We start from the raw sequence: 26084 nt of genomic DNA on the forward strand, positions 1-26084 counted from the left end.
AACAAAGGCGCCCGTGAAATACCTGGCCGGCAAGCCAAGGGCTGCGGGGAAGCTCCAGGGGGGCTCAAACGTCAGGGGGCGGGGGCGGCGGGAGCGGCTCCTCCTTCAGCCTGGTGGGGCCCCCTCTGCCACACCCACACCCCGTGCCGTGTCTGCCTTCCCCTTCGACGTCCAACGACCACGGCCTGCCTTTCCACATCTCACAGCGCTCATCGCCCCAGAAGGGTTGACTCCCATTCGGGGGGGGGGGGGGGAGGAACGTGGGGGGCATTCTATCGACGGCTGTTAGTTAAGATGACCCACTGGAGCTTCCCTATGCACAGGCACTCTACCTTTGAATCCCCTGTGCTGAGAAGAAGCCACGGGGTGGGTGCTTTTACCTGCTCACCCTGTTTGCGGGGTTACTGGAAGCATTTGGCCTGCCCACTGTTGGAAGCAAGATGCTAGGCTAGGCTTTTATGTTTCAGATGTTGATCACTTCCCTTTCTAGCTCTTATTTTCCCCCAGAGCGTCAACTGCCCAGAAGAAATCCTTAATTCTCTTAGCTTAAAACCCCCAAAAGTTACGTCTGTGGGGAGGGCAGGGCAGGGCAGGGCCCCCCGCCAAGGCCATCTAGAAGCTCACCATTGCCACCGATGACCTGCAGCTCCGGGTATTTGTGCTTGATGTAGTGGATCATGCTGATCTGATACACGGAATTTCCCTGAGACGAATCCTTTTCAGCAGAAAGAGGAAGAGAAAGGACCCATCAGAGCAGGGAAGCCAGAGAGAGACCGTGACAGGATAGCACTCTGCAAATACTTAAACGGTTGTCACACAGAGGAGGGCCAGGATCTCTTCTCCATCCTTCCAGAGTGCAGGACACGGAATAACGGGCTCAAGTTAAAGGAAGCCAGATTCCGGCTGGACATCAGGAAAAACTTCCTGACTGTTAGAGCAGTGCGACGGTGGAATCAGCTACCTAGGGAGGTTGTGGGCTCTCCTACACTAGAGTCATTCAAGAGGCAGCTGGACAACCCTCTGTCGTGGATGCTTTAGGGTGGATTCCTGCATTGAGCAGGGGGTTGGACTCGATGGCCTTGAAGGCCCCTTCCAACTCTGCTATTCTATGATTCTATGACTGAACCGTCCTCTCTGAGCTGAGGAACCAACACACACACACGGGATTCCAGGCAAAAGAACGGCAGGGGGGCAGGGGCAGCAGCGGGCATTTGCCGTAACCGCAGGAGCATAAAAAGGGGCAGAACGAAACGGCACTGGGCTTTCTCTCGGCTTTCCTTTCTGAGGCAAGTTTCCAGGCCTCTGGCTGCAAAGCCCTGCTTGGAAGCAACACGAGCGCCCCACCGGTAAAGAAATAAAATAAAAACCTTAAGACGCAAAGCAGGCAAGACTGAGCGAGATTCAGTATATCGACAACAACCCAGAACAAGACTGGCAGAAGGAAGGAAGAATGCGGAAATGGACGTCTTGGTGCAGATCGCAGAATCAGGCTTTTCTGGGTGCAGAATCGCAGCATTTCCTCTTGAGCGACACCGGCAGACGATGGAGAGAATCCAATTCTGCTCCATGGGCTTGTGGGGGCGGGGAGGCGCTTCAGGCCCCCATCGCTGCCCTCCCCAGCCCTGCCCTCGGCCTCAGATGGGCCCGACCTGCCACGCCCTACTGCCCCACAGGAGTGCAAGCTGGCTCCCCAGCACCCCCCTGGGCAGTGGGGCAGGAGGAAGGCGGTACCCACCAGCACGACCACGTCAACGCCAGCCTGCATGAGCAGGTCCAGCCGGTACTTGTCGTCCTCGCGGGTGCCGATGGCCGCCCCGCAGAGCAGCTGCTTGCGAGAGTCCTTGGAGGCCAGCGGGTAGTCCCGGTTCTTCTTGAGGTCCGTGCGGGCAATGATGGCCACCAGCTCATCCACGTCGTTCACAATGGGGAGCTTCCCTGTAAGGACAGCAGGAGGCAGCGAGGTGGTTGGCAAGAGGGCGGGCGGGCCGGCGGGCAGGCGGGCGCCCCTTCGGGGAAGGACCTTTCCTTCACACGGCGGCACTCAGGGGTGCCTTCCCCCCGCCCCACTCTGCGCCCCCCACCCCCACCCCCGATGCGCTTTAGGAGGCAGGCAAAGACTTTTTTATCTTCCGGCAGGCCTTTGGTGGATGATCTGGACCTCCGTCTGCGCCAAGGACTTTTTAAAATGGTCATTTTAAATGTTTTAACATTGGGATATGTTTAATGTAGTTTTAACTCTTGTGCATCTCCATTTATAGGTTTTAAATGTATATGTTTTAATTTCTGTAATGCCACCTTTAGGCCCAGCAGTGGGCAAAAGGCGAGATATAAGTAGCTATAACAACAACAAACAGAGATGAAGAGTGGACCCCGTGAGCCACATGCCGGGACCCTCAACGCTTGGCCTGACTGTGTCCCTGTCTCTCCGTCCCCCGCCAGTCACTGCTGCCCCCCACCCCATGGGTCTGTCCTGGGCCTGGGAAAGGAAGCGTCGAATCATCCCAACCAACGGAGGATTTGCAGGGGGGGCGGAGGGAACAACACGGGTGAGAAGGCATACACGGAGAAAAGGTGCACAGCGTGGGCTGCCTACGGCCCCGATGGCCATTCATGCCCACCCCCCAGGTGCTTCCCTGCCGCTACTACTCTGCCCGCCACCACCGCACTGCCACGCTGCCACGCAAAGAGGAAGCGGCTGACTGGCCTGCTCTTCGCTCCCGTTGCCTGTTTTGTGCTGACAGGGTCAACAAGCACAGGGATCGCAGAGGAAGCCCAGGCCTGCTTCGCACACAGGCTTGCACTCTCGGGAACCTCCCGGAAGTATGATTCCCTTTGGCATCGAGGCACACAGCCAGCGCAAAACCACGGCAAATTTGGTGGGGGTGGGGTGGCCCCCCTGGTGGGTTTGGGTCTGTGTGCTGATGTGGTCCCCAGGCTCCCAGATGTTGCCCACCCCGTATCACCCTGCAGCCCCAAGCAGGCCAAGTGCCACACCCGCTGCCTTGACCAGCCCGCGGAAACCCGGGTCTCCCGTCGCCCTGCACTGCCACCAAAGGGAGGTCTGGGCTTGGCCTCTCAGCATGCCAGAACTGCCACCCCCCCAATCCCTGGTGGACTCGATCCCGCTCCCTGCCGGTACCTTTTTTGCTCCGCTGCAGAATCTCATTCGCTTCTTTTAAGGTGACGCCAGCAGGGGCCACCACAAGGTCGTTACGCTTCGTCATCACCTGCACAGGGCGGAGGACACGGGGCTGATTTGAGGGAGACAGCCCCCCCTACAACCCCCCCCTACATCGGCAGCCCCCACTGAGCTCCAAATGCTTCAAGCAGGAGGCCCCGGGGGCCTCTGGGGATCCCAGCCCTCAGCATCCAGCTTGTCCCGGAGACACATGGGGAACTGCAGGCCTCAGCACCCTGCTTGGCCAGCAGCCCCGAGCGCCCAAAAGCTTGGCAGGGTCTGCCCAGCCGTGGGGCTGGCTTCCACCCAGCTGGCGTCTTGTCCATTGAGCCTTCCAGGGCCTCGGGAGTGGATGAGGCAGCCACCGGGTTGGGGAGGGGGGCTGGCGTTCCCGGGGCCCGGGGCCAGCCCTGCCTGCCCACCTCGCTGAGCGGGACGCCGTAGTCCTTCTCGGACAGGAAGTCGATGTCCCGGGAGGTGACGATGCCCACGAGTTTGCTGCCCATCTTGCCCGTCTCGGTGACCGGGATGCCTGAGAAGCCGTGCCGGATCTTGGCCTCAAAGACGTCTCCTACTGTGTGGGTCGGGCTCAGCACCACCGGGTCTGTGATGAAGCCCTGCTCGAATTTCTGTAGTGCACGGGTGGGGGCGAGGAAAGAGCGGGGAGGGGGAGAAGGGAAAGGGCTCTTGCTTTTGAAGGCTGCTCACAACCCTAGCGCCCCCCATGAGCTACACGGAGCGGTGCCCTCCTCCCCCCTCAGCCCCGCCTGTCCCTCCCCCCCGCCCATCCTCACTTCTCCAAGCACGTCCTGCCCAGGCGCGGTCTTAGACCCCTGCCCTCTCCTCCCCCAAGCCCTGGCAGAGAAGCCGGGACCCCCTGCAACCTGCTCCCCACCCCCAAACACCCACCCCCACAGAATGAGGCAGGGCTGCCACATCTTTTCCAAAAGTCTTTACAGAAGAAGAGTGTGGACTAGGAGCTTGCTACTCTTAAAACAAAACCTTTGCTAAAGTGGGCTGCTGCAAGACAGGCAAACGTTTGAATATATCCTGTGATTTGTTGGACCGTCGGCTATTTGCAGCCGTGAGGTGATTTACAGCTGTGTAAGGACTTCACGATCCCCTTGCGGGGGGAGCCAAAGGCTTGCCGTGCCTTTGGGGGCGGCGAAATACACCCAGCGCAAATTCCCAAAGCCCGCAATGAAACAGCACCCACTGAAGCCAGAGGCAGGCGTCCCATGCAAGGCCCTGAGCCCCCCGTGAGCCCCTTCCCCTCCTCCCAGTCTCCTCTTCCGCCAAGCTCTTCCACCCGCCTGAAGCCAGTCATAAGGATCGGGGCCAGACAGGAAACATCAGAGGAACCCGATGGGCCGGGGCTGGCCCCGAGGCTGCTGCTGGCAGCAGTCCAGAACATCAGCGAGGGCAGGAGCACCAAAGGCAGGCTGGCCTGGGCAGGTGGGCGGGCAGGTAAATCCCCCGGGAGCCCAGGCCGGCGAGGGCGAGGGGCGGCCCTGTTCCCCACAGCGTTCTGCTCCCTGCCTCCACACACGCACACACACTTTCGCCAGGGCTCCCTCCACCTGTGGACAGGAGCACCAGCACCGCTCACCTTGACCTTGCGGACCTCGTTGGCCTGGAATTCGGGCGTGCAGTTGTGATGGATGATCCCAATCCCGCCCATAAGCTGCAGGTGGGGAGCAGAGGTTAGGAGACAAGCAGAGAACCAAGTCACAGAACCAAAGATGGGGGCGGGGTGTGTGTAAGAGACAACAGGGTCCAACCCAGCAGTTTGCGGAGCCCGCCCACAGAGAGCCACCTCTGTGCTCCCCCCACTGCTCCCCCCCCCCAGAGTGCGAAGGGCCACCGGTAGACTGCTGGAAGCTGCCAGCAGAACACCTCACACAAGCAACACGCTCTAGCAATTTTAAATATATATATATATATATATATATATATATATATATATATATATATATATATATTATTTTATTTCTAGGCCCACCCAAGGCAGCTTCCAGGGCCTGCAGCATCTCCCCTATGAGGGAAGGTTACAACAGCTGGGATCATTTAGCTTGGAAAATAAGGAGGCTAAGAGATTGTTAAATCATGCCTGGTGCGGAGAATGTGGAGACGGAGACATTTTTCTCCCTCTCCCATAATGCTAGAACCCAAAGGGGTCATACCCCATGGAACTGACTGGTGGGAGATTCAGGACAAATAAGAGGAAGGACTTCTTCACACAGCACAGAGTTAAACTATGGAACTCACTACCACAAGATGTAGTGATGGCCACCAATTTGGATGGCTTTAAAAGGGGGTTTGGATAAATTCCTGGAGGAGAAGGCTGTGAATGGCTACTAGCCCTCATGGATACGTGCAACCTCCACTATCAGAGGCAGTAAACCTATTTACATCCGTTGCTGGGGAACATGGGTGGGAGGGTGCTGTTTCTTGTGGATTCCTGTTTGTCCATGGTGTGAACAGGGCGCAGGACTAGACGGGCCCTGGGTCTGATCCAGCAGGGCTCTTCTTGTGTTCTTAGGCGCCCCCACGGAGCCACTAGCCGATCTGACCCAGAGGAGATCTCTGTGGCAGCTGATCAGCCAGCAGCGCAAGCAAAGCCTTGGCCACAAAGAAATGCCTTTGCTGGGTGCAGCTGCATTGCACGGCCCTGGGTCAAGTTCTGCCAGGCTCCGGGCGCTGCTTTCCTGCCCTGCCAAGCTACTGACGAAAGTAGTGGACCCAGAGCGTTGCAAGGCTGGAGCTCCCTTGCCTCCACCCCCCACCTCCCACCCGGGAATCTCTCAGAGACAGAAATCTAGGTCCCAGCCCCCATGGACACCAGGTGCAAGGGCTGCTCTCCTTTAAGCAGCCACAGAGGGTTCTCAGGGGCTCTCAAGAGGCAGCTGGACAACCCTCTGTCAGGGATGCTTTAGGGTGGATTCCTGCATGGAGCAGGGGGTTGGACTCGATGGCCTTGGAGGCCCCTCCCAACTCTGCTATTCTATGGTTCTATGACACCAGGTGCAAGGGCTGCTCTCCTTTAAGCAGCCACAGAGGGTTCTCAGGGGCTCTCAAGAGGCAGCTGGACAACCCTCTGTCAGGGATGCTTTAGGGTGGATTCCTGCATGGAGCAGGGGGTTGGACTCGATGGCCTTGGAGGCCCCTCCCAACTCTGCTATTCTATGGTTCTATGACACCAGGTGCAAGGGCTGCTCTCCTTTAAGCAGCCACAGAGGGTTCTCAGGGCTCTCATCAGGGCAGGGAGAAGAGACACGAAAGGGGCCCATTAAAGCCCCCCCCTCCGGCAGGTGCTCACCGCCATCGCGATGGCCATGTCTGACTCTGTCACTGTGTCCATAGGGGAGGAAATGAGCGGCGTCTTCAAGGTGATCTTGCGGGTCAGCGCCGAGGTCAGGTCCTTCAGAGGAGAGAAGCGCGTCAGCCCTGAACGGTCCTACCAGAGCGCAGGGCCAGCCAGGTGCCGCATTAAGAGGGGCCCATCTCTAACCACCAGTGGGAATCGAGCGTCCACTACGAAGAGGGAGGGGCTGGAGACACCCCACCCCAGCCGTAGGCACGCAGCACAGCGGGGAGCAGGCCGGAAGTCAGACTGCAAACTCACATGCAACCATCCTTAGCAGAGAGAGAGAAGCACATCTTTCCCCATCTCTGCATAAAATGTAACGGAAAGGGATTTAGCTGAATGTCAAAACTCAGACGGGCGACTCAGGGGCAAAGGGATGCACCCAGGGCCAGAGCTGGGAAGTCTCTGACACTTGCCTGGTCTCGGCAACCAAAGAAAAGGGCTGCGAAGGAGGAGGCCCAGGGGCCGCACCAACGCGCCAGCTGACCAGCCACTCTCAGTTGGGGTTGGGCATTTCCGCCCCTCCGTTCCCTGGCCCGACCTTCACCAGCTCAGCTGGCAGATTAGCCAACAAATCAGCGCGGCCCAATTAGCCCTGACGAGATTATCGCTACAGGAGCCGACCCTCAGGACTCCCTTCACGACCACGTATTTGGAATGGCTGCGTGCGCTCACAAATACTAAAACGCTGTACTCAGGTGACAATTTGTCTGCACGTTTCCTATAAAAAACCTATTTAAAAACCCCACACACACAACCAGACCCCTCCCTCGCATCTCTGGCCCTCGTTTCCCTAAGACACTTGTTCATCTGACGTGTGACGGTGACTCAATATAGGTCAAGGGCGCTGGGTGTGTGTGTGTGTGGATCCCAGTTCACGGCCCACCCCGACAGAGACCTCTTGGGGGTCCTCGTGGAAAGCCCCTCGCCCTGCGATTCACGTCGCCACCTGCAAACCTGGAATAAAAGGTAACCTAACTCCAATAAGGGCACGTTGTGAAACCAAGCACGGCACATACTGTAAGGCAAATTAACTGAAGAGGTGAGGCAGGCTTCCCCAAGCTGGAGCCCTCCGGAGGTGTCGGACTACAACTCCCATAATCCCCCAGCCACCTCTGGAGGACCCCAGCTTGGGGAAAACTTGAGCTCCGGCCAAAACAGCGACTCTCCACACTGAAGCCAAGTTGGCACTAGGGGGCAGCAAAGCCCAGCCGTTCTGACCTAACCCCCCACGCCGCCCCACCCTCCTGCCTGTACAACCCCCACCCTGCACTAATCCAGGTAGGATTGGTGCCCCCCAGAGAGCACAGCCCCCTATCCCTGACCCACAACAGTTCCCCACCAGCTAAGCCCAGGTCAGGAAGCCCAAGAGAACGCCCCCAGACCCCAGGGGTGCAACGGCAGAGCGCCCGGGCCGGTCGGAGGACAAGGCCACCGCCGCTGCCGACCCCCGCGCCCCAGCTCCCCCCTCCCACTTCCCCCAGCATGCAGAGCCCACCAGCACCTCTGGCCCCTCAGGAGCTGCCGTGGGTCTGCTCTGTGCACGGCCCACCTCCCCCCAAGCCCTGCAAGAGACTTTGGGGCTGGGGTATCCCCGGCTGGTGCTACAACGGAGCTGTTGCAGAAAGAGAAGCGGAAACTCAGAAGTCCCCAGCGTTTAATGCTGCCCTCCCTACTGGGGAGCGTGGAAGTACTTCGCCCAACGCTGCAGGCAAAGCTGGGACCAGAACTGAGCCGGCCTGCTGGAGTGGGGGAAGCAGGGGGTGAAAACCCCGCAGAGCACCCTGAGGCTGACGGGTCACAGTGGCTGTTTGGGGCCCAGTGGTCCACGCTGAGGTCAGGCTGAAGGGGACGGCAGGGGGACGCCTACGATGCAAATGGCGCCACTGACGCCCTTTCGATGCCATTCCGAAAGCCACTGATATCGTTTCGTGGGCTTGTTTTCCAATTGCCTTCTTATGACCTTCTCTGAGCATTTAGAACATTTCCTAAATGCTAACGTTACCATGTCTTCAAGTGAATAACACTATTTTCTCTACGCAGACGGTAGCTGGGGGCCTTGTGTTTCACTGCACGAACCGATTGCCCTCCTGAGCCGGTGGGCCTGGACGCCGGTCCTGCTCCACCCTCTGGGTTGGAAAGGTGCAAATTTGAACTCAGATTAGACCACCAACTTCAGGAAAGGCAGCGGGCGTCTCAGCACCAGTTCCTGGGGAGCACGAGTGGGTGTGGGGGGTGCCTATTGCTCTTTCACGCGCTGTGCTGCTTGGGAGCTTCCCAGAGGCATCCGGTCGGCCATCGGGGGGGAAAAAAGGAGACTGGACCGGAGAGGCCTCTGACACGATCCAGCGCATCCGTTCGAGCACAGCTGTACAAGAAGCTCAAGGCTGGGAGAGACCAGGCTGCACCTGCCCAGAGTAGACACGATGGAGCTAGGTGCACCTGGTGTCTGGCTCTGTCTGGGCTCACCTCTCATCTTATAGGACCCTCTGACTTCATACCAGGACACGGAATAACGGGCTCAAGTGACAGGAAGCCAGATTCCGGCTGGACATCAGGAAAAACTTCCGACAGTTAGAGCAGTGCGACAATGGAACCAGTGACCTAGGGAGGTGGTGGGCTCTCCCACACTAGAGGCCTTCAAGAGGCAGCTGGACAACCATCTGTCAGGGATGCTGTAGGGTGGATTCCTGCATCGAGCAGGGGGTTGGACTCCATGGCCTTAGGGGCCCCTTCCAACTCTACTATTCTATGGTTCTATGATCTGACCTGCTCAAAGGAACACCTTCAGTTGCTCAGGGAATGAAGTATCCCAAATGGAAAGGCCCCACACAGTAGGCCCCTTCCAACTCTACTATGATTCTATGATTCTAAGGTGGCCAAGAAATATTTTAAATAAATAAAATAGATAGATAGATAGATAGATAGATAGATAGATAGATATAGATAGAATAAGGGCCATGGGCCAGCCAAGGACTCAAACTCACCACCTCATCCGCTGTGAAGTCAATGAAGCCAGGCAGGATCAGGAAGTCACTGTGGAAACAGAAAAAGGCTGGCCGTCATGTCATCCTTGTCGCCCAGCCACGGCTACAGCGGCACCCAGGAACTTGGGGAAGTAGAACAGGCTCACCAAACCGAAAGCCCGCCTACACGGGCAGTGCACCCCGTGTCATCTGGCATCAGGCGCACCCACGCGCCACGTTCTCCAGGTAGGCAGCTGATCTGAACAGCGTCAGGCAGAAGGCCCAGCAAGGCGGGCAGAGGCCGACGGACAGCCGGCTCAATAAACGGCAAGGCCGAGAGAAGCAGCCGGGCCAAGAAAGCTCGTGGCGGTCGCCTGGAGCACGTGCGGAACGGGGGAACAGAGAAGGCGCTTGCTGAGCTATTTGAGCGACGGCCTCTTGCCGGCGTCTGCCCCGTTGCAAGCCAGGAGTCGGCGAGGCCAGCTCCACGTGCCTGGACACACAGCTCACGCGGCCCTGCTCCTTGCCCTCGGGGAGGGGTTGTGCATGGAAAACAGCCCCGGCCTGCGCTCCCAACCCAGCAGCGGTTCCCTAGCATAAAACAAACCGAGGGCCAGAGAGGAATGCCGGGACATCTCCCCCACAGGCAGCCACTGTAGAGGCAGGGCTTGGGCCCGCAAACACTTGCGGGGCGACTGCCAAGCGAGGTCCAACTGCCGTGCCTCCCGACCCCAAGCGGCCGTGCCTGGCCCATCCCCGTCTGCCCCGGCCCAGCTCAGACACGCAAAGCAACGAGGCTGGAGGGGCGGCAGAAGCCTGTTTACAACGCGCGCACATTCATGTGCATCTGCCACGGGTCGTGGGACTGAGAGAGGGCGCTGGGCAGCCGAACTCTGGGGGTGGGGGGCGAAGCGCGGCAGAGCCGGAGGGGGCTGCGTGCAGCTGCGCCTTTGGTCCTTGGTGTCGTCAGCAGTCAGGGACCGTCCAGAGACCAGCTTGGCCAGGGAGACACCGGCCGAGCCAACGGAGAGGCCCACAGAAGGCAGGAGGGGCCACGGGCGCAGACCCGGAGTCGTGGCAGGAGGGGCAAGCGATAGGCCTCCGTGGGCTCCATTCTACTGGCCCCTCTTTTTCTGCAGGACTCGCTCCACCCTCACAGCCGTCTGCAGGGACTGAACCTTTTAACTGTTGCAGAGAGCTTTGGCTATTGGGTGGTGTAGAAATGCAATAAATAAGTTAATTGGTTAAATAAACCTTGCCCCGCCCCACAACAGAGGCCTACAGCTGGCGGGAAGAGCCCACAGCAGCCGCAGGAGCTTGGAGGCACCTCTTACAGCTCGCCCAGCCTCCACCCACTCCCACGCGAGTTCAGAGACCACCCACTTCTCGCTCAAGAGCCTTTCAAACCCAGCGACCAGAAGAGGGGAGGCCTGGGGGGACCCTAGAAACAGGATGCTCCCAAGGTACACCTGGCCGGGAGGCCCAGAAACAGGCAGGGAAGCACCTGAGCATCCCAGTGGGTTAGCACCTGAGTGGGTTAGCATCAAAATCCTGCACAGTGTGATACTAGTGTGAAATTTGGTACGGTGGTGTTTATGACCATGTAGATTAAAATTAGATATAGAGGCATCTCAGCCATCTTGGAAAATGGCACCCAAAATCCAGTTTTTGCACAATAACTATTATTTGAAATCTCACAGAAAAGGTGTCTAAGTACAAAATTAAAGAGGAAAAAATTTGCTACAAAAAACCTCTAACAGTCTTTTCATAGGACCAACCCTCGTTGAGATATGAATGTTTTATTCCTACTCATTTGTCTGAGAAGTCAACAAGATGCACCATCTTACCCTCATTGTTTATGTGGACTTCCAAAAGGCTTTTGATAAAGTCCCCCACCAAAGACTCCTGAACAAACTTAGTAGTCATGGAATAAGAGGAGAGGTCTCAAAGGGATGGTGAAGAGCTCCAAAGGGATCTCTCCAAGCTGGGAGAGCGGGTGTCCACATGGCAGATGCGGTTCAATGTAAGCAAGCGTAAGGTGATGCATGTTGGGGCAAGAAAACCCAACTTCAAGTACAACTTAATGGGATCTGAGCTGGCGGTGACCGAACAAGAAAGTGATCTTGGGGTCGTGGTGGAAAAGCTCGATGAAAATGTCCGCCCAGGGTGCGGCCGCTGTAAAGAACGCAAACTCCATGTTAGGCATTATAAGAAAAGGAATTGAGAATAAAATGGCCAGTATCGTACTGCCCTTATACAAATCTAAGGTGCGACCACACTTAGAATACTGTGTACAGTTCTGGTCACCACACCTAAAAAGGGATATTACGGAGCTGGAAAAAGGGCCGAAAAGGGCAACTGAAATGATTAAGGGGCTGGTGGGTACATCAACTGGGATTGTTTAGCTTGGAAAAAAGGAGGCTACGGGGAGACATGGTAGAGGTGTACAAAATGATGCATGGTGTGGAGAAGGTGGATAGGGAGGCATTTTTCTCCCTCTGTCAAAATACTAGGAGCCTTGGCTCTGAGTCCTCGTCATCATCCCCCCTGCCCGCCTACTATCCCAACTTTCTGAATGTCTGCACCTAGTTAACCACAGAACAAACAGAGCTTTGGGACTCCACACTGGGGCATGAACACGCCAATGTCACATCTGGCCCTGCATTCCTAAGCACTGTCTCCCCACCCCCACCCCCAAATACGCCCCTCGCGTGGTATCAGAAAGAGGGCTGCCCACCCCGTTTCCTTCTCTCACACGCCGCACAGAGGGCGTAATTCTAAAGCAGCACCTCCATCCACTGGCTTAGAAAATTTTGTATTAAAAAAGGTCTTCTAAAAATCTGCCTGAATAATTGGGGGCAGGTTGTTGTTGTTGTTGTTGTTGTTTAAAAGCATTTCAAATCAATTGATCAGCTAAATGTAGTAGATGTACCTGCAGGTTGGCTCCGTCCCATGACGTCCCCCAGATCGAGGGCTACAGTTGGGGAGGGGCTGTGGCTCAATAGGAGAGCATGCGGAAGGTAGCCCCCCACCCCACCCCACCAGTTAAGTCCCCAGCAGCATCTGCAGGGAGGGCAAGGGAAGAATCCTGCCCGGAACCCTGGAGCGTCACAGGCTGCCAGACCGTGTCGACAAGGCTAGGCTAGGTGGGCCCAGGTGGGTTTTGGCTCGTCTTCCCGGTACACCTAGGGGTGACCACTTTACACCAGTTTTAAAATCATAGAATCATAGAATCACAGAATAGCAGAGTTGGAAGGGGCCGACAAGGCCATCGAGTCCAACCCCCTGCTCAATGCAGGAATCCACCCTAAAGCATCCCTGACAGATGGTTGTCCAGCTGCCTCTTGAATGCCTCTAGTGTGGGAGAGCCCACAACCTCCCTAGGTAGCTGATTCCATTGTCGCACTGCTCTAACAGTCAGGAAGTTTTTCCTGATGTCCAGCCGGAATCTGGCTTCCTTTAACTTGAGCCCGTTATTCCGTGTCCTGCACTCTGGGAGGATCGAGAAGAGATCCTGGCCCTCCTCTGTGTGACAACCTTTTAAGTATTTGAAGACTGCTATCATGTCTCCCCTCAATCTTCTCTTCTCCAGGCTAAACATGCCCAGTTCTTTCAGTCTCTCTTCATAGGGCTTTGTTTCTAGACCTCTGATCATCCTGGTTGCCCTCTTCTGAACACGCTCCAGCTTGTCTGCGTCCTTCTTGAATTGTGGAGCCCAGAACTGGACGCAATACTGGACGCAAATCTCTTCACTGGCTGCCAATTAGTTTCCAGGCAAAGTATAAAGTGTTGGTTCACACCTTTAAAGCCCTATATGGTTTGGGTCCAGGCTACCTGCGGGATCACCTTCTCCTGTACAATCCGCCCCGCACACTCAGGTCCTCTGGGAAGAATTTCCTTCAGCCAGCCAAAACTAGATTAACAACTGTTACCCAGAGAACCTTTTCGTCTGCCCCCCACCTCAGACTGTGGAATGGCCTGCCAGAGGAGACTCATCAACTTAACAGTCTATTAGCATTTAAGAAAGCTATCAAGACTGATCTCTTCGGGCAGGCCTATCCAGTGGAATTTTAGGATATTTTTAGACATTTTTTAAGGATGTTTTAACAATGTATATTATGTTTTAATTCAGTTTCATGTATTTTATATTTACTGTTGTTCCTCACCTCGATCAGAATGGAGAGGCGGGTAAGAAATAAATTATTACTATTATTATTATTCCCATGTTTCCTGTGTTCTGATGTAGTGATGTTTTGCTGCCAGTTCTCCCTTGGGCCCAGCTGAAGCCACAAACGTGTGCACATGTGCGTGTGCGGCCAGGAGTTCAAGGGCAAATGCTCTGGGTGGACCTGCAGCTGCTGTGGCGGACCTTGTTAACAATCCTCCCACTGTCCTCAAGGCCCTGAGATCCTTGTGATATCGGGCGGAATACAAATGTTTTAATAAATAATAAACAGGTTTTAATAAATCAAGACAGCTTGCAGCACATCAGAGCACCAAAGAGAAGAGGAGGGTCAAGACACCAGCAAAGAATAAACGCAAAACCAGTGAGACCAACACCACCACGATCACTGAGGTCGCTACGCTGAGATCCTTTGAAGCGACCTGCTGCACCAACGTCTATTGCCTGGGAACAGATGCGCTCTACCAGCCTTCCCCAACCTACTGCCCATGCTGGCTGGGGATTATGGGAGTTGTAGTGCAGCACATCTGGAGGGCACCAGGTCAAGGGATGGCTGCTCTAGGTATTCTGGCGGAAGGACAACTCTGCAGGGCCCCCCCTGCTACGCTTTCTCCACAAACACAGCAAGGCCCACGTCCCCCACAGCCGTCCCTGGTTTCAAGCTCAAACAATCCTGAGGTTATTCGCTTGACAGGATGCCAGGAGGCGACTGCCTCTTTCAGGAACTGCCCCATTCGCGAAGTGCCGCCTGGCTGCTTCAAGCGAATGAGGGAGAATGCCAAACCTCCAGCTGGAGCCGGAGGGCAACCAAGACATCGGGGTCTCCCACTCTGCCATCTCCCAACGTCCACCCATTTGGACCTAGACTTCAACCCGCAGACATCACTGGTATTCTCGAAAATGAAACACACCTCGGTCTGCCAGTCCAAAGGAGCTCAGTCGCTCAACCTCTCTCACACACCATGAAAATAAAGCCCCAAAGCCTACCAGGCAAATGGAACCAAAATGGTAGGCAGATCTGCGTAAAAATGGAAGGGGTGAGTGGCTGCCTTTTAAAACAAAGGAATAAATAGAGACTAGAGCACCTCCAAAAACACGGAATCCAAGGGAGGAAAAGACTCAGCCCTACTAAAAGACTACAGCTTTTCATCCGACCGTTGCCATGTGATCATCTCCTATTATGAGGCGGAAAGGGGCTCAATTCAACACACACTTCTCCAACTTGCATCGCTCTGCCCTGTGACAGAGCACAGGGTTACTGCTCTTTTAGGATTTATACCAGCCGTTCCCCAAAGTGGTGCATTCCAGAGGCCTTGGACTGTAACTCCCACCATTCCCGTGGCCACACGCCAGGCTGATTGGGATTTATTTATTAAAACACTGGTATCCCACCCTATATCACTGGGGTCTCACGGTGTTGGACAGATAAAATCATAACAACAGTATGAATCAACGTACACAACTAAAAACAAATTAAACAGTTAATCAAACTAAAACCAGTGTAGAATTTAAAAGCAGTAGAAACAATTAAAACTATGTGCAGCCTTGATGAACTTAGCCATCGAAGGCTTTGTGAAAATGCCATGTTTTGGCGCAAAAATGAGGCCGATGCCAATCAGGCCTTCAAGGGGAGGGCATTCCAAAGTCGGGGTGCCACAACAGAGAAAGCCCTCTCCCACACGTATATCTTGCATTGGTGGGACACGGAGGAGGGCTCCTCCAACAGATCTCAAGTCTCGGGCAGGCAGATATAGGGAAAGGCGCTCCCTCAAGTATCGAGGTCCCAGCCATTTAGGGCTTTAAAATGTCATTACCAACAACTTGAATTCCGACCGGCAGCCAGCGCAATTCTTTATGTGGTCTCCGTGGGATGTGCCACTCAGCAGTCTAGATGCTGCTGCTTTTTGCACTAGCTGCAACTTCCGAGTTGTCTTCAAGGGCAGCCCCACATAGAGTGCGCCGCAGTAGTCTAATCAGGAAGTTACCAGCATATCCACGACTGTGGCTAGGTTGTCCCTGCCCAGGAAAAACTGTAGCTCGTGGATCAGCATACGCTGGCCCCAAGTACTGCAGGCCACGGAGTCCACCTGGGCATCCAGTGACAAGGATGGATCTAGAAGTACTCCCAAAGTACACATCTGCTCCTTCAAAGGGAGTGTAACCCCATCCAGGACAGGTCGCTTAAGCAATTCCCAGACTTGAGAACCACCAACCAAAGGAGATTCCGTCTTATCAGGATTAAGATTCAGTTTATTGGCCCTCATCCAGCCCATTACAGCCTCCAAGCACTGGTCTAGCACCTTCACCACCCCAGCTGACTCTGACGACAAGGAGTAGAGCTGAGTATTATCAGCATACTGATGGCACCCAACCCCCAAACCTCACCCAATGGCTTCACATAGATGTTGAACAGCTATGAGGGATGGAATAGAACCCTGTGGCACCCCACAGCTCAATAGCCATGGGGTGGAACAGGAATCCCCCCCCAAACCACTCTGTGGAATCGGCCCTGAAAATTTATGGGACTTGTAGTCCAATACATCTGGAGGGCACCATGTTGGGGAAGGCTGATCTACACAAGGACATTCTCAACAACACTCGTAACCTTGTGTAAATGTTTTAAATGGCATCATCATGAAACAAATGCGTTACACAGAAGTGACCCGAAATGTTCTGCGTTCTTATGGATATCTCAATGACCCAACTGCAATAAAAAGTGAAGCCTTTAGAAAAAGATCCAGAACTCCAATTTCTTATCCAACCCTACTGAAGTCCTACAATTCTGACAGAAACCCCAAATGCCCTTGCACTGCAATAGGTCCATACATCCAAGCCCATATCACCGTCATGATAGGGAGGGGCCTTGGCTATGCACCCCACTTGCTTAGGTCACACATCGAAAGCATCCTCACGGTACCAGGAACAGAAGGGGAGCCATCCTTTCGGACAGTATTATTTAGCCATCACCACCAAGAACACAGAACCATAGAACAGTAGAGTGGGAAGGGGCCTAGAAGGCCATCCAGTCCAACCCACCAGAACATATGTAGCACTTCCAAGCAATCACATCTGACATGCCGGTACCCTTACCACAGGGCAAGTCGATACTATGATCAACATATTACAGCGGCGGACGGGGCGGGGACTGAAGCTAAGAGGGTGCAGTTTGCCTGGGAGACGGGGAGGGTTTAAGACAGAAGCAAGGTTCAAATGGGAGACTTCCCACCCCACAGCTCAGGGCCAAGTTGAACATGACACGAGGGACCTTGTGGATGTTGCCTGCTGACTAGCAGCTGCTTTGGTGGAAGCTGCCTATCCAGGAACACAGCGCAGGGGAGAATTTATTTATTTATTTATTACATTTCTATACTGCCCAATAGCCAAAGCTCTCTGGGCGGTTCACAAAAATTAAAATCATAGTAAGACAACCAACAGGTTAAAAGCACAAATACACAATACAATATAAAAAGCACAACTAGAATAAAAACCACGCAGCAAAATTGATATAAAATTAAAATACAGAGTTAAAACAGTAAAATTTAAATTTAAGTTAAAATTAAGTGTTAAAATACTGGGAGAATAAAAAGGATCAGGATCAGCCCTGTGCCCCCGAGGAGAACCACTATGGATACGGACGGGAGAAGAGCCCTGCTGGACGAGGCTAAAGGTCTCCCCAGTCCAGCATTCCGTCCCCACAGTGCCCACCCAGCTGCCCCAGGGCGGGCGGATGCCCACAAGCAGGACACGAGCGCAAGAGCACCCACCCACCCACCACCCACTCACATTCCCCTGCAACTTGTGGAGAGACGCCTCTCGCCTCCGAAACTGGAGGTCATATATATATATATCGCCCTCTTGCCTAGTAACCACTGATCACCTCACCCCCCATGAGCAAGGATGGATACGGGCACCGATCTCCTCTCTCCATCCGGTCTACTTCTTGGTTCAACTCCAACCTCTTCCATGACACTGTTGGGTGAACTAAGAGAAGCTCCAATGCTCTCACGGCTCTACTATGTGGGGTTATAATGAGGAGGAGGAGGAGGAGGAGGAGGGACGATGGAGGGAGGGACGGAGGCGGGAGCAGGCCGAGGGCACCTCAGGGCCACCTCCAGTTGGCCCTGACCCTCCTTCAGGAGATGAGAGAGGGGAAGCCGGACCAATCACCAGCCCTGCTGGCAGCCAACTTGGTTTTGACGTTTTCCTCTGTCTTTCCCCCTCTTCGTTCTCCAGTCTCCATCCCCTTGTCCTTGCGTGTCTTGGCTTTTTTAGATCCTATGCCTGAGGGCGGGGACGGTCTCCTTTATTTATATATTAAATTTATATACTGCCCCATAGCCGAAGCTCTCTGGGCGGTTTACAAAAGTTAAAAAAACAGTGGACATTAAAAAGTATACAAAATTTGTTGAAGATCGTAAGACACTCTGGGAGCCTTTTTTGGCTGAGGAGTGGGACAGAAACAGGATAAATAAATAACTGGCCATCACAACATGAGTGCTAGAAAGACTACCAAGATAACGTACGTGAATACTCTATGGCAGCATCTAAATGCTAATTATCATCACAAGTGATCTCTAATTAATTACAGTGCCGATATACTAGGGTAGTGGTTCCAGCATCGATGATACCACAAATGCATGATTTTTCCCAGTGGAGAAAAGGCAACGTCAGTTCTTGGGGATATGGGATAAGCAGATGATAAACCAGTGGTCCAGGTTTCACTGGCAATTACAGGAATCGAGATGTGAAGGGCCGGGGGAAATAAGAAAAAAACCTGTTTTTTCCAAGGACCATTTTTGTTATTTTCCGAAAAACTGGTTTGGGATTACGATACATTTAGAATTTAAGATGAAGTATTTATCATTTATTTATTTATTTATTTACTGCATTTCTATACCGCTCAATAGCTGAAGCGCTCTCATTTGTTACTCAGCCTTAACTTCCCCGAAAATGATTTCTAAAAACTATGTAGTAAGAGCACTTTTACAGAAAGACTAGAAATTTAAAATGCCTGGAAATAATGAAGCCAATGGGAGTGTGGGTATTTTTGTTTTAAATAATCTCTGTAAGATTCCCAGCATAGTTATTTCATTCATCCCTTATTAACATTACTGATCTAAAATATATTTTACTGATTTACAACTTAATTTTTAAATTTGCTGTTTAAAATTTGTATTTTAAATCTGTATTAATTTCTGCATTGTTGCTTAGTTTTACCCTGGTTGTGCTTTTATGTTGTATTTTACATTGTCTTTTTATATTGTCGTTTTATATTTTGAATGGTTTTCATGGTTTTCATTTTTGTGAACCACCCAGAGAGCTTCCGCTATTGGGCAGTATTAAAATGCAATAAATAAATAATAGACGTTTATACTCCGTTTCCCAACATGCGAGTAGAGTCACCATTGTGCATTCTTGACAGTTTGGGTTTTGTTCCGTGTTTCTGATGCTGCAGCGGTCATTTAATGTAGTTCTAATCTATTCAGACAATAATTACAAGTTTAACTAACTGAGCTTACTTTTAAGATACAATGGTAATTTTATTCATAAGTTATCTCCCTATGGTAACCACGACTGGGGAAGGCAATGGCAAACCACCCCGCTTCAAAGTCATCCAAGAAAACGTCAGCGAAAGCAGGCGTCCCTCTAGGGCCATAGCTAGACCTAAGGTTTATCCCTGGATCGTCCCGGGGTCAAACCTGTTCATCTAGGTGACACACACGGGAACCAGTGCTCAGGCAGGGGCAAACCCTGGATGATCCCAGGATAAACCTTAGGTCTAGCTGTGGCCTTGGAGTCAGTAATGACTCAAGTGCTTGCACGAGAGGTTCCTTTCCTTTTTCTATCTCCCTATGAAGAGAGACTGAAAGAACTGGGCATGTTCAGCCTAGAGAAGAGACTGAGAGGAGACATGAGAGCACTCTTCAAATACTTAAAAGGTTGTCACACAGAGGAGGGCCAGGATCTCTTCTCGATTCTCCCAGAGTGCAGGACACGGAATAACGGGCTCAAGTTAAAGGAAGCCAGATTCCAGCTGGACATCAGGAAAAACTTCCTGACTGTTAGAGCAGTGCGACAATGGAATCAGTGACCTAGGGAGGTTGTGGGCTCTCCCACACTAGAGGCCTTCAAGAGGCAGCTGGACAACCATCTGTCAGGGATGCTTTAGGGTGGATTCCTGCGTTGAGCAGGGGGTTGGACTGGATGGCCTTGTAGGCTCCTTCCAACTCTGCTATTCTATGATTCTATGGAAAATAACTTTAGGAACAGAAAGGCTGCTTTATGTTCCTAAAATAGCCCTCCCCAACCAGGTGCCCTCCAGATGTGTACAGTGTGCCCAGCATTCCTGACTGCTGGCCATGCTACCTGAGGCTGAAGGGAGCTGAAATCCAAAATATCTGGAGGGCACCAGGTTGGGGAACGTCGTCTGAAAGTGCTAAAAAAAAGTATTGCTTATTTTTCAATTTTTCCCCATAATTTCCATTTTTCCCCGAGGAGACCAGAAAAAGCCTGGTTTTTTCACTATCCTCAAAATTTCTGGAAATTTTAAATCTCTACGCAGGACCCTTTCCCACAACCAACCAAGCATTCGCCATGGCCCTTCTCACGGTTGCTGCTGAAGGAGGTTATGCCCCAGACACACCAACCTCACTAAACATATTGCAAAAATGTGTGTCCTGCGTCTTTATCTTAGCTGACACTGTGTCACTTCACAGCAGCCTTCCCCTGGCTGGAGGATTATGGGAGTTGTAGTCTGGACCTCTGGACAGTGCTTGATTGGGGAAGGCTGCCATCAAATCCACACCTAGGCAGCAACATTCCACCATAAGGCGGCCTTTGAACACAACCGTTGCTGGGGCGAAGCCACCTGGGCCCAAACACCTTTATCTGCGGTGCTCTTGGGAATTTGGGTTACCTGAGATACGTTGAGTCATAAGCTCAGCATCTAATGAACCCGCAGCTAAGTAGCACCAACGCCTGCCAGGCAGTGAACGGAGTTCACACCAGAAGGGTAGGATTGCTTTGGTGCAAATCCTGCATGTAATCAACCCAGATTAATCACCACCGAGCAAGTCCATTCTCACATATTTCACACCTAAGCATTTGTGGATGAATACAATAATTCAGTCCTTTCACCACTCTTAACGGCCAGACACGGACTGTGGTCAGTGGGCAATAAACGTGGATGCAGAGAGACACAATGCCCGTGGCCTTCGCAGAACCAGCCAGCCCCGCCCCTGAGAGTGGCAACTTCTCCGCGCCTTCAGAAAATGTGTCTGTGCATATATGAGGGTGGTGGGGTGGATAGAGAGAGACGCCTTTAACCTAAAACAACACTGGGTATTTAAGCAATAATAATTTAGATATATAAAAACGATGTCGACTTTGAATGGTTGGTTTTCCTGTATCGCTTAGAAATAACAGATGTAGCAGTTCCTTTAAGAGCCTTGCTTGACCATGACGCAGGAGAGAAGTGGAAGAAGATAAAGGGTCCGCAGGGGGGTGGGGGGGGAATGGCCACAACCCACAGCTAAATCAGTGCTACAGTTAGATGGAGAAACGCCAAAGAGGCAGCATGTGAACTTGCAGGAGGAGGAAGGCAGGCAAGCCAAGAGAGGCCGATGCAGTGAAGGTGGGCGTGAAAAGGTAGCAGTAAAAAAGATGAAAACTGCCCCAAGACAAAAAAGGCATTTCTTTCATTATTAACGTTAACAGATATGGGGATTTTCCTGAAACCGTAGGCTTACTCATTCAATCCTCTTATTTGCACACCCACATTTACACACCCTCAGCATCCAAGGAAACGGGGCTTATTAAGGCAACGACAGAGTCTTCCTGCATCACCCCGAAGCCAGAGCTGGGGAAGACCTTGGCTTCAAAGAGAAGCTGGTGCAATTATCTGCAAAGCCCCAAAGCCCCCGTCGGTGGCATCCTCCCCTCCAGATTATCTGAACTTCCTTCATTTGTTTGGGCTGACACAGTGTTCTGTCCCAGAGCCAGAGAACAGGAAACAATGTCTTAAATTACAAAAACGAGTCTCTCCACCCGGCCCGCCCAGTGCCAATACCAAGCTGTCTCGCCCAATACCTGGCAAAATGAGAAAAGGCGACTCTCTCTCTCTCTGTATAATGAAAGAACCCCATGGGCTCATTCCTTGAAATTTATGGCAGTAAACACAAGACAGACAAAAGCCCTTCTGCACACAGCACACATAGCCTGCGGTATTCATTGCCACTGGATGTGCGGGGGGTGGGGAGGCTTCTAGCTTGGCTGGCCTTAAATGGGGATTGGAATGAGAGGGGTCTATACACAGCTATTGGTCATGAAAACTAAAAATCGGGAACCACTGAAAGGACCGGGGAAGCGTTCTGAACGTGCGGAACAAACGCGAAGCGTGGCCACTGCGGCTCTGTGCAGGTGGAGAACAGAGTTCTGAGTGACTTGGGCAGCATCCCAAGACCCTCACCTATTTTCTCTCCAGCCCTCATGGCTGTGAAGCTGGAAGGGAACCGGGTAGCGCCTGGGGAACTCACCGAAACGGGGCTGGGTGGGACTGGGCAGTGGTCCAAGGGGAGGGGGCTTCCACACCTCCTTCACCTCCTTCCTGGCCTTTCGCTTATAGAGAAGCACAATCAACGGCGGCCCACAAGTGGACAGGCGCAAAGCTGCACGCTGTGCAAAACCTCCCATGCCTCCCCCTACAAGATGCAGAGATGCCCACGGGACTTCCCAGAGGATTAGACGCCGGGGCAGGAAGAGAGGCCTGCCAGTGGCAAGACAGCACCTCCACATTCAGACGCAGTGTACCTGAGAATGCCAGTGGCCAGGAGCACCAAGGGCAGAGAACTGGGGTCCTCATACCCTGCTTGTGGGGTTCCCGGAGGCACCTGCCATGGGAAACAGAGCTTGATGGGTCCCACGTGGCCTGATCCATCACCCAGTAGGTCTCTCTGGCTCTGCTTTTCCCAGCAGCTGCACAGCAGCACGTGGGAGTGCGACGCCTGCCCGGCTGAACATCCACTTCTGTGCCGTCTCGTTTCCTGAAAACATCTGTCGCTAGCTACAACACCTGTTTCTCTTGGGCCCTGCAGCTGTGCAGCAGAGTCATTCTCACAAAGGATATCTCTTGTCAATTTCATTTTCTCCATAAACCCTGCTTAGCCCTTTAGTAAGCAAAACGCTTTTGACCTCAAAAAGGATGCAGGCAGTGGGGGTGGGGTGGGGGGGAGGACGGGGGCTCATTTGGTTAATGGACCATCTTTCATCACACGGGAAGAGGCTTAGACGGCCTTCCTCAATCCGGAGTCCACCAGATGCGTTGCGACTACAATTGCCATAATCCCCCAGCCAGCTCTGGGAGTTGTAGTCCAACGCATCTGCAGGGCTCCAAGTTGGGGAAGTCGGGTTGGAGAAGAGCTTATAGAGAGAAAGCCGAGTGAGGTGAGCGGGAAAGAAGATCTATAGGAGGGAAGAGACCATGAACGGAAACCGCTTATGCTCTTTCTCCCCATACATGTGAGCTTGGGGTTATTTTCAGAAATCACTGGTTTGAAGATAAAAACAATTATTTCTTCACAGAACACAGAATTAATTAGTGGAAGTCTCCGCCACCAGATGCTGTAGCTCACTCTGCCTTTGGGAAATCATAGAATCATAGAACAGTTGAGTTGGAAGGGGCCTACAAGTCCATCGAGTCCAACCCCCTGCTCAATGCAGGAATCCACCCTAAAGCATCCCTGACAGATGCCTCTAGTGTGGGAGGGCCCACCATCTCCCTAGGTAACTGGATCCATTGTCGTACTGCTCTAACAGTCAGGAAGTTTTTCCTGATGTCCAGCCAGAATCTGGCTTCCTGTAACTTGAGCCCGTTATTCCGTGTCCTGCACTCTGGGGCCATAGCTAGACCTAAGGTTTATCCCTGGATCATCCAGAGGTCAAACCTGTTCATCTAGGTGACACACAGGGGTTCCAGTGCTCAGTCAGGGGCGAACCCTGGATGATCCCAGGGCAAACCTTAGGTCTAGCTGTGGCCTGGGAGGATCGAGAAGAGATCCTGGCCCTCCTCTGTGTGACAACTTTTAAGGATTTGAAGAGTGCTATCATGTCTCCCCTCAATCTCCTCTTCTCCAGGCTCAACACGCCCAGTTCTTTCAGTCTCTCCTCACAGGGTTTTGTTTCCAGACCCCTGACCATCCTGGTTGCCCTCCTCTGAACACGCTCCAGCTTGTCTGCGTCCTTCTTGAATTGTGGAGCCCAGAACTGGACGCAATACTCTAGATGAGGCCTAACCAGGGCTGAATAGAGGGGAACCAGGACCTCACGCGATTTGGAAGCTATACTTCTATTAATAAAACCTACTGTGGACTCCTAGCCACAACCAGGCAGGCAGCGGATCCGCCTCCATCTTCAGGGTGACAGCAGACTTCTGAGGGCGGGGCCCTGTGGGCACCTGTCAGCCAGAGCTCTCTCCTGCTTAAGCACTCTGCCAGGGCCCCTAGGGCCTGGCTCCTCTGCCTGAACGGAGGACCGCAAAGGCGGCCGGCATCTTTTCTCGACATTCCCCCACACACACACACCAGGTTGTTTAAGACCAAAATGAGTTGTGATGAGAGAAAATGGGGGAGGGGAGGGGAGCTTCACATTGCCCCCCTTGGGGGTGTTTTCCCGATCAAAACGGTCTCTCCCTCCCCCTTGCTGCTTTTCTCCATGCAGGAAGGACGGGGAGAAAGCTGGACGAGCAAAGGATTCAGCAAACCCTTCCATTTAAATTCGCGCCCACCCATCCTGGAGAGCTCATCCTGCAGTGTCGACTACACTGGCCCAAATGGCAGTCGTGGTAGAAGGCCGCTGCCCATGTTCCGAAGCAATGCTGGACTTGATGGTCTGGGCCCCATCCCTCTAGAGGGCAGGGGGCGTGACTGGAGGGCCTTCCCAATGCCGCCAGCCCCGCTGCCTTTGGAGGCCCTCGGGCCCTTCCTGCTGGGTGGGGCTGGGCCCGTGCCCTGCAGTGCTGCCCTGACAGCGCTACGGAGAGGGGTCCGCTGCGGGGCCGGGGGGGGGGGCACTGGCGGGGCCAGCAGCAGCCGCATTCTGCCGGGCAGCCCGGTCACCTTCACCTCCTCGCTCGCTCCCCGCTCCTGGGAAGGCAGGGACGCGCCCCTCTGCCTGGTGGAAGCGACGCGAGACCCCCGTCTGCCAGCCCCACGTGTGCGCGCGGCGGGCGGGCCCTCCCCTCCCCTCCCCTCCCCTCCCGTCGGGCCGGGGCGTTGCTGGCTCGGCCGGGCTGCCCGCTGCCACTGGCCACGCGCCGAGGTGCCGGAGGTGGCGGCGGCGGCTGGCACGTGGCAGGCGCCCCCCGCCCGGCCCCTGGACCGGCTCGCGCCCGGACTTACTTGTAGGTGAGGCCGTCGGCGATGGCGAAGAGCTGCTGCGCCGTGAGCCCATCCTCGGGGACGTAGCCGGTGCCTCCGCTGATCAGGTAGTCGGCCATGCTGCGGAGGGAAGGAGCGGGACAGGCCGTTAGCAGCCACATGGCCGGGCCGGGCGGGCGGGCTGGCGCTCCCCGCCGCAGGAGCCTGAGGGCCGCTCCGCCTCGGCAGGGCTCCTGCGCGGAGCGGGGCCGCCGGCTGCAGCGCCCGTCCCTAAGCCCCGGGCCGGGGCCAAGGGCGCTCCGATCCACCCGGCGCCCGAGGCTGCGCTGCGCAGGCCGGAAAGGCAGGCAGGCCCGGGCGCGCCGCAGCGCAACGCCCCGCGCGTCCCAGCCGGAGGAGGGCGGCGCGCCCCACGTCCAGCCGCCCCTCGCCTGGCGCGGTCTTGCAGGAGGCGGCCGGCCGGCTGGCCATCCCCAGGGGCACAAGCGGGGCTGCAGCTGGCGGCGCCCCCTCGCCCCCTCCCGCTCGCCTGGCCGCCTACCTCAGCGGCTCCCCCTCGCCCATGGCGCCGGGCCGGGCTCGCGCCTGCTCGCGCTGCTCCTGCTGCTGCTTCCTCCCCCTCCTCCGCAGCAGCGACAGCCCTTCGCTCGCTCGCTGCCCGCCTCCGCCTCCGCCTCGCCCGCCCGGCGTGTGCGTGGCGCGTCGCTGCCACTGCCGCCGCCGCCGCCGCCTGCTCCGGGTCTTTCTTGTGCGCCACCACGCATCGGGGCGGAGCGGCTCCGCCTCCCTGCTCTGCCTCCCTCGGAACGGCACGGCACGGCGCGCTGGAGGGAGGGAGGGACGGAGGGGGCAGTGGGCACGGGGAGGCTTTCCCAGGCCGCAAGTGGAGGGACGCGGCGCGGAGCCCGGCTCGCCCCCGCCCCCGCCGTGCGCCCCTGCCAGGCCCCGAGGAGGGGCGGAGGCGCCGGCGCGCCCTGGGCCAGCCGCGTCGGAGTGGCCCCTTGCCCCGCCTCGCCTG

General features: G+C 54.6%; 1 protein-coding gene across 1 annotated transcript in view; it reads right to left on the bottom strand.

Annotated features, from left to right (window-relative positions):
* Positions 1–25669, bottom strand: part of IMPDH1 (inosine monophosphate dehydrogenase 1) — a 38423-nt gene extending 12754 nt beyond the window's left edge. The window contains exons 1-9 of the mRNA XM_063134456.1: positions 25608–25669; positions 25088–25186; positions 9533–9581; positions 6498–6599; positions 4788–4862; positions 3601–3807; positions 3140–3227; positions 1736–1935; positions 625–715 (exon numbers count right to left, since the gene is read on the bottom strand). Coding sequence (XP_062990526.1) covers positions 625–715; positions 1736–1935; positions 3140–3227; positions 3601–3807; positions 4788–4862; positions 6498–6599; positions 9533–9581; positions 25088–25186; positions 25608–25630 — 934 coding nt within the window. The 5' untranslated portion in view covers positions 25631–25669. The remainder of the gene's footprint in view (positions 1–624; positions 716–1735; positions 1936–3139; positions 3228–3600; positions 3808–4787; positions 4863–6497; positions 6600–9532; positions 9582–25087; positions 25187–25607) is intronic.
* Between the last annotated feature and the right edge of the window lie 415 nt (positions 25670–26084).

This window comes from Elgaria multicarinata, chromosome 9, assembly GCF_023053635.1.
Source record: "Elgaria multicarinata webbii isolate HBS135686 ecotype San Diego chromosome 9, rElgMul1.1.pri, whole genome shotgun sequence".
Taxonomy (NCBI): Eukaryota; Metazoa; Chordata; class Lepidosauria; order Squamata; family Anguidae; genus Elgaria; species Elgaria multicarinata.